Here is a 16670-nt window from a genome sequence, read left to right as displayed (position 1 = left end):
AGGAAAGCAGAAATGCAAACCAGTTGTTATCTGCAATAAGAGCTGGGATTATGAGTCAATCTTCATGCAGTCCTCCCCAGCCCCCTCCAGACACCTAATGATATCCACTTGGTACGGCAAGGTTGGAAGGGAAATTCCAGGTGCGTATTGTAAACAGGCTGTTGACATGTTTATGACATAAATATTCATAAATTTCAGGTCAGTCAGCATAACCCATGAGAGTGTTAAGAGCAGAGGAAGGGTTTATGTCAGCCCACCCCTCCTAGCTTTGTGCCTGGAGCAATTCAGCATGTGATTAGCTACATTTCCATGTGATGGCCCCACACACTGCTTCGTAACCACTCCTCTCATGTGGTCTTGCAGTTCCTCCTCACACACTTGCACCTGCTAACCTCTTGCTGTAATTCCTGTGGGACCCCACTATCATCATGCTGTTTTTCTTACTGCTGCTCCCTTCAAGCTTTCATTCTATATGTCCCCTTTCCCTTTCTTCTCAGGGACTCCAAACCTGCTGCTTCCTGCATGCTCTTGATCTCTTGTATCCCCTGCCGTACATAATCCTTTCCCTTTCCCAGGGAGCCCATCATTGACTGGCATCTTTAAAGATTCTAATAAGTCATCTTGAAGAAGGTAAATCAGCAGAGGGTTTCTTTGCAAAGTTGTACACTGTGCAATCTGAACTGAGAGTGGTCAGAAGAATAGAGACATACACCAGTGCTGTGCATATAACACATCCTCATACAGCACAGATACATAACTTCTCCACAGGTATGCATTTTAAAGGACAAGCTGGAAACTATTCCATTTCTCCTCAAGTGAAGAAAGGCTTCTATAGAGTTTATGACCTAGGAGGTCTTCTCAGATGAAACCCTCATGCTCAATTTAGTTTCTTGTATCTTTCAACAGGAGACAGGCCATTGTAGCATCTTTTTAAACCAAATTAACATTTGGTGATCCCTCCTCTTCCCCTTCACAGTCATTAGGCAGTCATACAAAGAGCATTTATTTTACCCTAGTCTGAGAAGCTGTTTAAAACCTTGTTCTGCTGTCACTCTTAACTGATCAAAATGGAACTGTTTGCTTACTCCCATGTAAATGCATGTACTGGAACAATATTCCTTGGTCTGGCTAGTCCCCTTACCAAAGTGAAATGCAGCATGCTGGCAATAAAAATCAAATGTGCTCTTCAATGCTGAACTGCTTTTTGTTCAGAATATATCTTAGTTACTTATTCCATTCTAGATTTTCTAACTAATTAAAATACACACTAAATAAAGTCTCTAATACACTTCCAATAATCCCTCTTCAATTTCTCTGCTACAATTGTAATGCAGTAAATGGTATTAAAAGCAGTTTCAAGATTAATTTCTCACATAAACCCTCTCTAGAAAATAAAACCAAATACCAAAACAATTTGGGTAAGACTCAGTTTGGGCAGAGTCTTATCTGTGAACTCCTGATATTGCAGCCAGAGCATAACAGCGTCTGTGCTGTTCTCCCACCCGCAGCAAGGAGCCTGGGGCTATAGCATCAGCACAGAAATAGTTAACAAGACTCCAAACAGCACTAGTTTGAGATGCTTCTCTGTTTTTTCCTTCATCTATTTATTCTTCCCATTGCTGATTAGTCCTTGTGCAGTTTTATTCTATGGCCTGTCATCAAGGTGGCTACTCCCCATTTTCTCATGCAGCACAGGAGTGCCAGACACAAATCTGTCTCCACAAGACTTCATTCTGTAGCAGAGGTTCCTTGTACCTGAGCACTGGTGATGTTTGGATGGCAGAAATTCAGATTTACCAGCTGCTGTTCTTTGAATGCTACTTTTCCAGTGATAGATATTTGGGCTGCCCTCTCAATTGAGTTCTAGTTTGCCGAGGAATTTTAAAGTGATTTTGCAGTATTTAGCCAATTAAGTTTAACAGAGAATTGCAAGGAGATTAACTCAGCATTCTGGAATTGCAAGGAGATTAACTCAGCATTTTGGAATTAATACTGTTTGCCACAGTTAAAATTTCTTTAAGCAGCTTAGTGTAGCTCTATTTATACTTGCTTATATTGGAGAAAGAAAGGTCTGGCTCATGATGAGCAAGCATAAAGAGAATACCTTTGGCTTAAAATTCAAATCACGCTTCTTCCAACTTATTGGCTTATCAAGCTCTAATGATATCCCAAGATAATTTGATTTTCCTACATACAGCAGATAAACTGATAAATATTCAGTAGTGTGATGATGCTGTATGACAAACCAGGGTTTTCTCTGAATAACTACAAACTCCTAATGAGCAGATGACATTCCACCTTTTATCACACCCCACAGGCTGGTGCCTTGCTGCACACAGAGACAACATTCAACAGCTTTGCTTGCTACAGCCTCCATTTACTAGGAAGCCAGGTTTCCTCTGACACTGGTGTACTTTTACTGTAGGATTTGACATGGACCATTTAGAGTGTTGATTACTGTAATTAGAGCCAAAGTCCCTAAAAGTTTTCTTGGTGGCTGTCAAGGAAAGGGGCCCCATCTTGTGGACATTTCCTGGAGCAAGTGTGGTCTGGCTGTGAAGCTGTTAACCACAGTGCTGTTAATGTAGTGCTGAAAACAAGCTGTGATAACCAGCTGCAGCAGATCTTGCCTAAACTGGAGTTATATCTGGGCTGAGAAGTGCAAAAACGACCTCGTTTCCTTCTCTCAAGGCAAACCATCCTCCAGTTTCTGTAGGTATGAAGCATCCTGCCTCAATACAGCTTTTAAAGGAGGACCTGAAGGACACTTTTACGTACTATGTGCAAACTCTTTACCTGCTCACTACTTGCAAACTCTTTACCTGCTCACTGAAGAACGGGAACGAGAAAAGAGGAGGGTGAGCTGAGATGAGGTCAGGGCATCCACCACCAGTGAGATCAACCAACCAACCCAAGGAACAATTTCTCAGGCACCCCAGAGGCCATGGCACATGTGGCCACATGCTGTGAGCAGCAGGAGAGCCTGGATGCCCAGAATAGTTGGAGACGCCCTGTGCCAGCCCTGATGACCCCTGTCTCGGTGGCTTTGGAGAAGAGTACAAGCAGGCTTTCATGTCTCACCTATAAAATCTGTTTACACAACATGCAGCTGCATCCCACACATGCTATCCCACACCCACGACACCTGGATCATAGGGACGAGTGTCACCTAAAGAGGCTCCCCACTGAATGCTATTTTTTAAGATGAGTAGTATTTGGAAAACAGTTTCTATCCCACTTCAAACAGGTTTTAACACCAATAATGCAAGCAGCATTTTTCACTTCAGGACAAACTACAGCAGACACTGCTTTTACAGCTTCCTCAAATTGCTATTTTCAAGACCTTCATCACCCTCGCCCCTTGTCTCCTACAAAAATGACATAGTGTTTGGTGCTCCCTTCACAAAGCCATGACACTTGGAGAGTTTTTCTGAGGTTATGTAGGCACAGGAGTGGTGCCAAGGGCCTGGAGCTCTCCTTGGCACACATGGAAACATTGTGAGACTGGGGCCTCAGTGTTTGGCAATATAAGATCCAGCTGTGGGGGTAGCACCTGGGGACCCAGAGATACCCTCTGGGGACATGGTAACAGATTTGTACTGAAAGCACCAGGTCAGGTCATCATGGGGATTTTAGGGATCAGGAGAGGTTGGAGGTGCCCTTGGAACTCACCTTGTCCAATCTCTCATGGGCCAGGACAAGACTACACCATTCCAAGCTTCACTCACGCTGAAGGTCTTGAACCTCTCCAAAGAGGGAGATTCTGTCACTTCTCTGGGCAGGTTGCCCCGGAGAAGTTGTGAAACATCTCAGAGCTCCATGGATCCCCTAGTGCCTGCTGCCTCCTCACCTTCCCCTGTGCCTTCCTGACACGACCTTCTCCACTGCGCCCGTGGAGGGTGAAGACGGAGGCAGCCCCCCAGGCCAAACAACCCCAACTCTCTCACCCTGTCTCCACAGGAAAGGTGCTCCCATCCTCTTACCATCTTGGTGGCCCCAAGGTTATTTTGGCCTACAACCTACTTCTGATGCCTTCCTTCATTCCTGAGAACCATGAAGGGAGCTATTGGCTAGATCTACTAAATTATTTCTTTGTATCAACACAGTGCCAGCCACCATCTTCCCAGGGCAAGACAGGAGCATTTCAGGACCTGTGTGTCCTTTTTGCAGTGAATTAAGCCTGCTAAGTCCTAGGACTGTGATCTAGGCATGTCTGTATGTACCCATTTTTCAGACATCTCAGGCACATTCATCGCCTTTGCCTTTGGAAAACATTCTGTTCCTAGTTTGTCTGGAAAATTTGTGCATCCATTTCTGTGCTGTCCCTAAGAATTAAAAAAGCAAAAGCTTAAGTGCTTGACTGTAATGAATCTAAAGGAAGACAAATCTAACAATCCCCTGCATGACTGTGGACTGTCTAAGTGCAAGTATTACATAAATAATTAATGTCTTCAGTCCTAACTCTTCATCATGCACAACAAGCCAGTAGACCACGATTGTTTACTGGTACTGGAAGAACAAAAGAGTCTCAATTCCAGCATTTTTTGGATGGCAAATAGCAGCAAGTCACACTGATGATACATGTATTGTATTGTACCTTACAGTGTGCATTTTGATGTGCAGCAGTGACCTTGATTGTGTAATTTTGTCAGTCCTTGAGTTTAAGAGATAACCACTTGTGTCATGGATTTCAAGGTCCCCAGTACAACTGAAAAGAAAAATGGCTGTGTTTGCATACTTTAAAATGCCCTTATTTACACACATACACACACAAAATCCTTTCTTCTTGCACCTGAAAACTCATTTACTGCAAAGCTGTACCTCAGACTTGGGAAATAAGCAGCATAGATTCCCCTATTCGTTAAAGTTCATGGATATAATATTTTCCATCTGAAGTGGTGTCACAATACAATTTTTATGACTGTAGCTCACCATTGCCCAGAGATGGCTCACCATCTTCACCAAAGATGAAGGCAGCAAACAGTCTTAAGAGACAGTTCCTTGGCCAGGCAGAGCAAGGCAAGGCAAGGCAGGGCAAGGCAAGGCAGGGCAAGGCAATGCAAGGCAAGGCAAGGCAAGGCAGGGCAAGGCAAGGCAAGGCAAGGCAGGGCAATGCAAGGCAAGGCAGGGCAAGGCAGGGCAAGGCAGGGCAAGGCAAGGCAAGGCAAGGCAGTGCAATGCAGGGCAAGGCAGGGCAAGGCAAGGCAAGGCAAGGCAGGGCAATGCAAGGCAAGGCAAGGCAGGGCAAGGCAAGGCAAGGCAACTGCTGCCAAATCCAAGCTTTCACTGTCAGGGTTCTATTCCATAAAGAGACAAGGTTTCCCAGATTTCTAATGGCACAGTAGTGATATTTCTTTACACACCCACACAAGATGATTGCATATGGATCAGACTGTGTCTGGGTAATAGAAGGTGCAAGGAAAAGGCTGCTGCAATGTCAGCTCTTTTGCAAGCAACAGAGTGTGAGAAGAACTCCTGCTCATGTCAGAAGGAATAATTATCAAAAATCAGGACCTCACTCACAGAAATGGCACCTTTCCTGTAATCAAACAGGACCAGCTACTGACATATTGAATAAGGACCATAAAATATTTAAATGCATTAATACAGCTGGGCATGCAACTCTGAGAGACTGGACACTGCTGGAACTAGAAATGGTAGCTATACTTGTTCTTTTCTATATCTTTTCTGTCTTTGTCTCTTTCTTCTAATTCACTCTTCTTGGAGTTTTGAATTATTTAAAATTAGATGGGTTTGGAGTTTGGCAAGTTGAATAGACAAGTGAATAACATTTTGTGAGATGTTTTATGTTAATAGAATGCTACTCTAAACCTCTTGCCAAAGTTCTATGATTTTCTATAGCTGCCAATGAAGTTTTTTGGTTTTTTTTTTTTTATTTTGGCCTCTTGATAATGTCTTGTTGGTATTTCTCCCATGCATCTAACTCAGAGTACATAAAAAGCCCTTTTAGACGGCTCATCAAGCAAGTATTGTTTAACATAGTTGGTGTTTTGAGGTGTGTGGACAGCCAGCATGCTGTGACCATATAGTTACACTGACAGGATAACAATGTGTGAAACTGCCAGACTGCCTGATATCAAAGGGAAAGTCATATTAATATAGCTAGCTAGCCTTAACTTATGGCAACATTAACAAGGTGACAGGGTGAGAAACTGACAGATGAAGAAAATAAAAAGGGCGATGGGTTCCTTAGAGAATCTCTGAGTAAACACTAATTGCCAAGTCATTACCAAGGAATGAAATTCAAAAAACACACAAGGGCAGAGTGTACATGGGGATGCTTTTTTTTTTTTTATGTATTATGTTATTGGGAGGATATGAGGGTGATAAAGGGGAAGAACTTGAGAGAGGAACAAGAATATAATGTGCAGCAAAAAATAAAATTGGGATTGCATGAGCCCTGTGCCTGATTACCACAATTTCATCATGACATAAAACCCACTGTTTCTGCAGTGTTCATGTCTGGATTACTTCTGCAGGAGGGACTGTTTCTATTTTTCCTTGATGTTGATGAAGGAATACCAGAAATACCCTTCTGAATATTGCCAAGGGAATATCTGGAGGGTGTCACTTAATAACATCATTTCTTCCTAACTCCATGGTATAGCCAAGTGCTTGTTTCATGCACGGGGAATTCTGCCCACTGCAGCTGAGAAAAATACTTCATAGGTAATGAAAGAAAATGTCTATATGCAAATACAGGGTACTTCCATGTGAACACCTATGACCACCAGTCATCATACCAAAATAAAGCCTGCAATTACTCAAGTAAAGTCATAATGAAGTCATGCTTACTAGAAAAGAAAAATGGATAAGCACTATCATGAGTATCAAGGTCATAATATAAAATAATGAAGCAAATAAAAAGCAAGAAAACTTCAAAAGACTTTTTAATGCCTAATCATCCTTTAGTCTGACTTTTAATTCACAATCTTCTGTGAATATTGTCAAAAATAATTTAAAGATATAAATTAAAGCGTTCCTATTTTAGTTTATGTCAACTTTCAAAATGAGATCATTTTCCCTTGACTGTTTTCTTCTCTCAAATTAAATCAATCACTGATCTTGAAGCCTAGCATTTCTTTCTGCTATTGTCAAACAAACATTTTGATCCAATCAATCATATCCCTTCTAGCTTCTTCAATATAAGGTTTATCATCAGGTTTCATATCTTCTGGCTTCAGTTGTGCAAACCCATGAACTTGCCCAGGATAAACTTTAATTTTGTATGGAACTTTACAATACTGTTTCAGCTTGTCCTCCAATAAGAAGATCTGTAAAAAAAAAAACATTTTTCCATTACATTATGGGGTTTTTTTAAATCTGCCAAATTTGCAGTTTCTCATAGAGAAAATGCCTCTTTGGGTATAAGACTGACACTTTATTTTAAAGTCTGGGTGAGTCTAAGAACCTCAACAGTTGCAGCAAAAATGGTTTGGTAAATATCATTGCCATAAAGGAACAGGTGTGTTTCTGTTCAGACTCAGACTTGTAACCTACACTTGAAGCTCTGATCCTGAGAGACCATGGACCATAAACCTTAGTGACCATCAGTCCAAAACATTTTGATAGGTTTAGTAACAGAGTTTAAGAAAACATGGAGGGCTTTTTGTTTCTTTTGTTAACTGAACAACAAAAAGACATTGCTCTTGCACAATGTTTTGGTGATTAGTATGCAATTAGTATACAATGTGTTCATGTATCCATATACATTTGCTGGCACAGTTGTGCCTATTGCCACTAAAAGTCAGAAAATAGAAGAATGAATGCTTATTTTTCCCCAAAAGCTTACTTCTACCCATTGTGCAGATTAGAGAGAGTATTGTAATTTATTTCACGGTTTTTTGTCATTTTGGTTTGGGTTTTTTTATGAAGCCCTTTTTTTCAGTACAGAAAACTATGTATTTGAGGGTTGTTTTTTGTTTAATGCAGAAATTTTTACTGATGCAATCTGCACAGAAAGAAAGCTTCAGGAGAAAAGGGAGTGATTTCAATGTGTAACGCATGCAGAAAAAATGCATTTGCCAAAAGTGTGCCCCTGGGAGAAAGACATGTTTGCCATAAAACGAGGACAGAGGGTGAAGGATTTGTTTTCCTCTGCAGAGACACATATGAGGTACAGATTAATATGCTGACTAATGCAGTTGGAAGAAAATATTGAATGACTTCTGCATTCCCAGAGCACACTGCCAGTTCTCCAGTCAGACCCTACCCTAAAAAACAAGCTGTGCTAGAGGTTGTATGTTATCCTTGTCACTGAAGAAAAAGAATTTATGCACAGAAGAGGGCACCAGTTTCCTACCCATATATTTATCCAGCCTCTCACATATGCTTACATATAACCCCTGGGTTATATCAGAACATAGATGGCAGCCAGGAGTCAAAACATCTGAGTCTATGAGTTGTTGTTGTTGTTGTCTCAGCTAAAGTTCATGCCCACTCTTTTGACGCAGTTCATTTTGTCTTCCTGTGGCAAAAGCAGTTTGTCATGAGACTAACTCATCAGAAAGTTCAGTCACTAAGCTGAAAATACTTTTTTTTCCCCCATTCAGTGTCCAGATTCAATGGTTTAGCTACCTGATTTCTCAGGTAGTAGCAGTAGCTACTTGTAGCAGTAGCTACAAGTTTTTGAGATGCTTGGCTCATACCCAGTTGGATATTCCTGCCCAGTTTCACACTCTGCTTATCTAGCCACTCAGAGACTGATGACTGTTCTTTACTGTATTTCTTACCTCAAAAAAGAAGCTTTGAATAACCTAAACAAGATAGAGGGGAAGTCGAAATAGAAACAGAACTGTCCAAACTGTCTAATTTTTTTGTATGTGAAAGTGGTTTCTAACAAGGATTTCTGTGTAAGATAAATGAGCTATGGGAAAAGAAGTCTTTCCAGAACAAGAGCTTACCTGATCCAAAGAAATAGTGTGGTCTTTCTCACCAAAAATGAAAAATGTGGGATTTAGTAAACGGTATCTTTCTTCAGAGTCTCTAACTATTCCTGTAATGTTTTGAGAAACAGTCCATTAGTGAGGTTAGCATTACAGAGAGATAAATGGCAAATTAAGAGAACATTTCTATTTAGGTTTACTCATTAGGTACATTACTTGGATGAGGACACTGGCTATGTGGATGGAGAATAAGCATTTGGAAAGCATATTTCCCTGCTCTCCTAAAACAAGGAATGAAATTTTTTTTGTTTACAGTATCCTTAATATTTTTGTACCAATATAGCTTATGGCTGAAATAACCATAATTAAAAAATCTGCAACTCACCTTTGAGTTGAGTATAGAAATTGTTACAAAGCAATAAGTAGAATTACAAACAATGCATAGTCATGTGAACCCAAGTAAGTTTTCATGTTCTACACTACCATAGAGGGACACCCCAGCGGCTAATTGAGGATTTTTCAGCATCAAGTGATGTACTGCCATTCCACCCCAGGAAAACCCAGCGATACCAATCTTCTTTGCACCGCATTGTTCCTTTAGATACTTCAAGACAACATCAGCTTCCCTAAGACATATAAAGAAAAGTAAACTAAGGAATCTATTGCAGAGCCAATACTTGACAATTTAAGAAGTAAATTAAAAGACATACATGGTATTTTTTCTGTGTCTGCACCCTTAGTTGTTTAAAACAGAGATTACTTTAAAAAGCACATTTCAGGCTAGAGCAGTGGCTTACATTATTAAATGAGAGTTAACATCTCTGGTCCTAGTTTAGGGAAGTACAGGTGTAGGCACTTAAATACTTACCTGAATTGTCACCTGCTCCTTTGTTTTCAAAATTAGTAAATTTTTATTTGAATCACTTTGTCTAGGACAGGACAACTAAAGACAAGACATATCTGCAAGTAGAACAACATCTTGCATTATGGACTGTAGGAATAGATAAGCTTCACTGTACTATCTCTACAGAGTTCACCAATTTAGATAAAGATTTTTCCTGTCATTCCTGTTACATGAGTTAATACGAAAATATCTTACCAAGCCTACATGCAAGAATGTTATGCTAAAATAGCATTTATGCAAATTACATTGTCAGTAACAACAATGTTTAAAAAAAAACTTTTGCATGAGGTGCAATGAAAAAAAAGTGAAAAATATTTTTATTATTGTAGGTGAGAGCAAGTAATTTTCTTTAAAATTGCTGACTTCTGAGGTCTCAATAATTTTATCTTCTTCATTGCCTACAGAGTTTTAAATTAAGTTTAAATGCAGAGTTCATAAGCTATTAACTGCATTTTCGAACATGAGGTAGAGTTGTATGGTCATTCAGGTTTGGTTAGGCTGGCCAAAAAAAACCCAGTGTGACAGTGACATGAAGAGGACATTATGTCCTAGGCCTGTGGCCATGCTCTCTAAGTTTTGGTTTGTTTGAAAGGATACTAAGAAGGCCATGGATAAGTTGGGTTCTGTGTTCTCTGAAAGAGCAATGGATCTGAACTGGAATGTTCACCTACAAGTGATCCCTCAGAAGACAGCAAAGGCATGTCCTGAGATCTTAATTTTTTAAGACAGTGCCCACATATCTGCTCTTCTTTGGAGGGGGATTTTTTACAATTGCTAGTAATTTGTGTCTTAAAAAATTTGGTCACAGCTTCTGGAATTATATGGTCAAAATATTTGCTGAGAGACATTGAAGATAGACTGGGGCTGCTGAATATCTGGACAGGGTCAGAAGAATACTTGTGGCTTGCAGGATGGTAGCTGAGCAATAGGGTGTCACCATTGCCTCACTATCATCTGAAGTTTTGAGCTGTGGTGAGAGATGCTGAAGAATCAGCAATACCTCCCATAATTCAGAGAAGCCTTGTTACAGAAAATAATCCCTCTATTTCACTCTGAAAAAAACCAGTACAGTTCATCAGATGTTTCTTAGGTTTTGGTCAGTCTAGCAAATTTTTATGTATGCTGTTCAGGAGAATCTCATCAGTATCTATCATAATCTCCAAGGCAGAGGGCAAGATGGGCATGTGACAACTGGCAGATAACATCTGCAGTTGTAGAAGAATTTTCCTCTTTATCTTGAGGAACTGAGTGCAGAATCAGCACTTGTGGGTGAGAGTGCTGGGTGTTTTGTAGCCTGTGAAACACTGTGAGCCTGCATGGCCAGTATAACATAGTCAGAAAAGGGCTCAGGAACACAAGATGCGGACAATAAGCAGAGTGATGGGCAGAGCAGATGATCCTATTCAAATCTCAGACAAGACAGTGCCCAGAACCACAGAAGAATCACCCAGAACAAGAAACTGTGGTTGTGCAGCCAGCTTGCTCTGCTGTGAGGTGCTATTTCTAACATTTCATATAAATTCTCCTTGTTTGCTAGATGCTTCTTAAAGTTCAAGTACAAATATGTATCTTACTTGTCTACTTTCATAGGATCATGATTTTTCAACCAGTCAGGAAAGTCAGCCCAGTGATCAGTAGATGTCCAGGGTTTTGTCCCCTTGAAGAAGTCTGGGCAGATGGTTCTGTGTGAGATATGGAATTCAAGTCAATTTTCATTAAAACTGTCTAAGTGTCTCTTAATATCTTCTAGTCCAGAGTACACATCTACACGATCGCTGTCTGAATCATGTTTTACTTGTCCTTTTCTGGTAATCAGCTAGCTAAAAGTATATGTCTTTTATGGAAAAAAAAAAGACACAAATTGTTTCCTTATTATTTCCTTAGACACACTTAATACAAAAATAAAGGGATTAAACAAACCTCCTGATTCTATATTAACACATATATACCTCTTTGCTGTTACAAGGAAAAGCAAATGTTCAAAAGGTTTGGTTCTGAAAAGCTTACACAAATTAAAATAGATTCCACTGTTTCTCTTTGGACCACCCATGTTGCTTCATAAGCACAAACACAGGCACTTCAAGACTCCTTGTGCCTTTGTGCTCAGCTAGCCATTTTCCTGAGTCAGTTTTAGCATCTTTGGTGGCTCCATGGAAATATATTGTCCATTTTCTTCTTTATTTGCTCAGACTGAAGTGGTATGGTTGTCTGTTGGAAACATCATATGCTATGCCTGGCTTTGGGCTTGGTGGTCTATCAGTGCATTTAAGGGGAAGATAAGAAAGAAATTTGCTTACATATATCCATGACCTGCTATCAAATCGACTATGTATCTAATGTCTGGGAACTGCCATCCAAATACATCATGAACCACAATCACAGCTTTGTCCGTGGAAAAAGATGGTCTACAAACATATGCCTTAAGGTAGTCAATTTGTACTTCATGGCCAAGGCACCCATAGTGAGACCTTTCTCCAGTATTATATAGAAAAGGATCAGCCATTTGAAAACCTAAAAAACAAGAAGAATATAGCAAGAATGTAAAAATAATTTGTTACCAAAAATCATTTAGGACAAAAAGGCAAATATGGTCTTCTGAAAGTAGTTTAATAACTTCTGTAAATAACATTGACATCCTTGTATGAAGAGAGAAAGTAGAAAAAAGCAAAACCAATGTTCCAGTGAAGAATGCCTCTTCATCTATTATGTTATTAAGCTGAGAATAAAAAGAAATACCAAAATCAAAGTGAACAAACTACAAACAACCTGGACATGTAGGTCTTGACACTCATGTCACATTTGTTTTGCTGCCATGTGGCTCTGTGAGCATGGGTGTGAAGCACTATGGTTTCCCATGTCACTGTCTCCTGAGGTATGGGGCCATCACCCATGTCTTCATGGGGAATCCTGTGCTGGTTCCTCTGAGCTATTTGCAAGGACCACAGCACTCAACTGCTGCATTGAAGTGGGGTGTTCAGTGCTTCTGCTGGTGCTGGTGCCTGGTAGCTCATCTGTAGCACCGTCACTGCTCTTCTGAGAGCAGGAGGACTGGGCACAGTTAGTGAAGAGCTGCAGGATGGATTTATAAACTAGATTCCAATGCCATGTGCCCCTATGCCCTTGAGAGGGATTGCAAAAAAACAAGCTTATGTGCAAGCCTCATTCAGAATATTTGAGAGTATATGGTTTTGTCCCTCCTGCAAAAGTAGCAATTAGAGACAATGAGCCAGTAGATGTGCTAGACAGATTAAAGTCAAAAGTTGTTCTGACTCTCTGTGTCAGGAGCTTGGAATGGACTCTGTGCAAAAAGTAGATTACGATCCTGTAATTAAAAGTGGTGTTACAATGCATCTGTACAAGGCATCCAATTAAGTCTGCAGGGGCAGTGATAATAGTAGCACTTCCTAGCCATGTACTGACTTTGTGCTGACTTTGAAACTGTCCTTGGGCGTGCAGTACATAGGCACATACACTATGACTGTCTCCACTTCATCATTTCTACATCAACCTATTATTTTAGTTCGCGCTGTAACATGTACTTCATAAAACTATCTAATCTTCATGGAAGGGCAGCAAATTCCCCAAAAAATACATGCCTTCCTCAGCCCTCCATTGACTAGAGCAGCAGAGGGCTGCATTTCACAGAGTAATGGGTAATTTTACCTAGGCAATGCAGGCACATTTGGAACCGTGGTACAGACAGACTGAAGAACAGAGACTTGATGCCACAGAGACTCACCGCTTGCTTATGCCCTGCACAATACTTCCCAGTTTGCATGATTCACTCTGGCACAATAAAAGGATCCATATTTTATATGCATTTAGACTGCTTTATACCCAAATTTTATATGCATTTAAACTTATTAAATGCTCCTCAATGCATAGTGCAGAGACACTGTTCTTCCCCATCCTCTCCCAAGCCTGGGGCTGCTGTTACCAGATCTGGCAGGGCCAGCACTGAGTTTGAGCAAATATGCTTGATTACAACCATAACCCTGGCTAAGAGTGGTGTAGACATACGGGAACTGGGCAGACATGGCTTTACTGCTCTAATCAAGCTCATTCAGATAAATCCACAAGATGGATGATCTCTCATCACCAGTAATCCCCTGTGCTGATAAATGAGAATTGATTACATGTGTAATTTTCATCCCACCTTTCTCAACATCTGTCAGGCTTGGTTCTAGGAAGCACAAAGTAGCCTAATCTTCAGGATTAAGACCTCCATTGTTTTGGCATTACATGAAAGTGGAAGGTGTGTCACACGTGGGAGATTATCTCCTAGTTGAGGCCCCCCCATAATGCTTGAAATGCCTGAAAATGCTTGAGAGAGGTCTGTTCATACAAAAGCGCTTCCTACCTCTCTTTTTTATAACCTAAGATGAATGAGCTGTTTGAAGTAAAGGAGGCTGCTTGGAGAAGCCACAGGCATTCCCAAAGTTAGCTAGCACTGGTGCCTTCTGAGATGGCAGCCACAGTCCTACTCCACTGTGGTATTTTGTTGAGAAGGGCACAACCTGTGTCCCCTTCAAGGAAGTGTTGCTTAGGAGTCACTAAACTCTGCAATAATTGTGAACCAGCCTCCTCCCTATCCGTTGGTTGCTTCCCAGAAACCATTTCTTTGGCCTGTGCTGACTGAGGCCAGGCCAGCTGGCTCCTTTCCAGGCACCAGGCAGCACAGAACGTTAGTAAATAGTCAGCCACACCTGAACTGCTTAGAAGTTTGATGGGATCCTGTTCAGTCAGGAGATTTATTTACTCCCACCTGCTTTGTCCCACGCAATGTGGTGTGGCAAAGCAACGCGCCAGGATATTTCCTACTTTTCCAGTCTCACCTCATTCCCTCTTCCCACCAATTTCATCCACTACACTTTTCCTTTTCCTGCTTTCCCCATGGCACAGTTCCAAGTCGGCAGCATCTCACCTTTATGCCCTGCTCTGCATCACTGTGCTGCAGCACAGAGGGGATGCAGGGCCTGCTGGGAACAGGGGGAAAAGTTACTGCTGCTCATGGGGAAAACCACAGATATTGATGAGTCTTGTGACATCCTACTGCTCCTTGAGAGAAAGGCTTCTTAGACCTTCTCCTTCTATCCAGTAGTTTTGCCCTTCTTTGGGTGTCTTGATATCATTCAGCTTTCATGCAAGTAAGTTAAAAACTGAGGAGAGGTATTTACACACCACAAAGGTGGGCTCCACAAAACGTGGTAGGACAGACCCGAACTATTGCATTTCTGGGAGCAGCAAATCACATAATTATATTCTGCTGAGTCTTAGTTTTCATCAGGAAAAAACAAATCTCTACTTGAAAAGTGAGGTTAAAAATATTTTAAAACACAATCAGGTTAAACAGAGGCAAAGATCCTGCTAAGGACAATCTCCACTTCTCAGAAAGTGAGTATGAGCACGTGATCTTAAAGTGCTGTGCTGTTGGCAGGACCTTGAACTATTGATGCCAAGATGTGACATCTCTGCCCTTTTCCCGGGTCGAGTGATAACATTTTAAGCTACAGCAGCATTTCATTTCAATGCTAAGAGCTCAGTGGACCAAACAAGGAAAAGAATGGAAATTCATTACCATAAGGGTGAAAAAAATATTATGGTCCTTTAATGTGAACTTGATACTTGATGAACATAAATTATCAGTGTCCTCAGAACTATCACTGTACCACAGTTTGTTTCAAAGACTCAAAATTAAATTTAGTCTTTCCCAAAGTTGACAGCCTTTATCTCCATCTTATCTGCCCCTTGATACTTGTCTTTGTGCATTTTTTACTGAAACCAAAATAACAGTCTCTCTTTAAAGGAGTAGGTTTTGCTGGTTGTTTCATGCCTTTTCAAAGAGCTATATCTACTTGCTTAGCAATTTCAGATTTTCCCTTTAAGCACAAGTAAAAGTAGCTATCCTTTTCTGCTGTCAACTCAGTCTGCATGGACCAGTTTGCCCTCACATACCTGGAGTGCAGGATCCTGTTTCAGCCCAGCTCACTTCTTCTGCTCAGTGAGACACCAGCTAGATTTCTCTAAACAGAAAAAGAAGAAAACCAGTTCTTGCTGACAGTTTTGCTCCTGGTGCTGCCCATCCAGTTTTCAGGTGCTCTTCAACTCTTCTGCAGATATTGGGATTGGGAAGTAAGTAGGAGAGGCTTCACTCAAGAGTCATCCCGAACGGAAGGGGTGGGGACAGATCATGCACAGAGGCAGTCTGCAGCAGGCTCCACATCAGTTGCCTTTACTCCACCTTTCATTTATGTATTATCTAAGGAGTTGAGAAGGAAAGATGCACCCAAACACTGTAATACACTATGATGTGTGTAATGCAGACAATGAAGACACTGCAAAGGTTTTAGACTTCAGTATTTATAACTGAGACATTTAGCATCAGTGGTGTGTTTGGTGATGCATTTTTTTGAAGAATATTCATATACTTTCTTGACTACAATAAATGTCATTAATGAAATTTGAGGTGAATTAAGATGAATCTGTCCTGGCAAACTTGCAGCTTAAAAAACTTACTAAGTCTCCCCAGCACACACATTCAACATACTACAACCACACCCATAAGTATTCTCAACAAGTTGAAAAGTGTTCCAGGTTATTTGTGATTAGACTTGCATTTGACAAGCGAGAAAGACTGGAGTCTGTGGTGCCTCATTGAAATTTTCCATTCCTATTTCCACAACAGCACTGTATGCAAGGAACATTAACTTAGCCCTCGGTCTGACATACACTCATTTTCTCTCTGTGTGTACACATGGTCTGGGTGTGTGCATGTTGGTGGTGGGGGGAGAGGGGTATGCAAACAAGAGAGACAAAGAAAATTATAATGTAATTTCATGACAGAGGACAGTAAAGAAATT

General features: G+C 40.8%; 1 protein-coding gene across 1 annotated transcript; it reads right to left on the bottom strand.

Moving 5' to 3' along the window:
* Positions 1 to 7115: 7115 nt before the first annotated feature.
* On the bottom strand, positions 7116 to 12313 carry LOC129128734 (carboxymethylenebutenolidase homolog). Its single transcript, XM_054646227.2, has 5 exons — positions 12108 to 12313; positions 11385 to 11492; positions 9390 to 9532; positions 8925 to 9016; positions 7116 to 7295 (listed from the first exon to the last, which is right to left on the bottom strand). Exons 1-5 carry the CDS (start codon positions 12311 to 12313, stop codon positions 7116 to 7118), a joined length of 729 nt encoding a protein of 242 aa, XP_054502202.1.
* Positions 12314 to 16670: the final 4357 nt, after the last annotated feature.

Source organism: Agelaius phoeniceus, chromosome 1 (genome assembly GCF_051311805.1).
Source record: "Agelaius phoeniceus isolate bAgePho1 chromosome 1, bAgePho1.hap1, whole genome shotgun sequence".
Taxonomy (NCBI): domain Eukaryota; kingdom Metazoa; phylum Chordata; class Aves; order Passeriformes; family Icteridae; genus Agelaius; species Agelaius phoeniceus.
The sequence above is the reverse complement of the archived record's forward strand: the minus strand, read 5'-3'. Positions and strand labels throughout refer to the sequence as shown.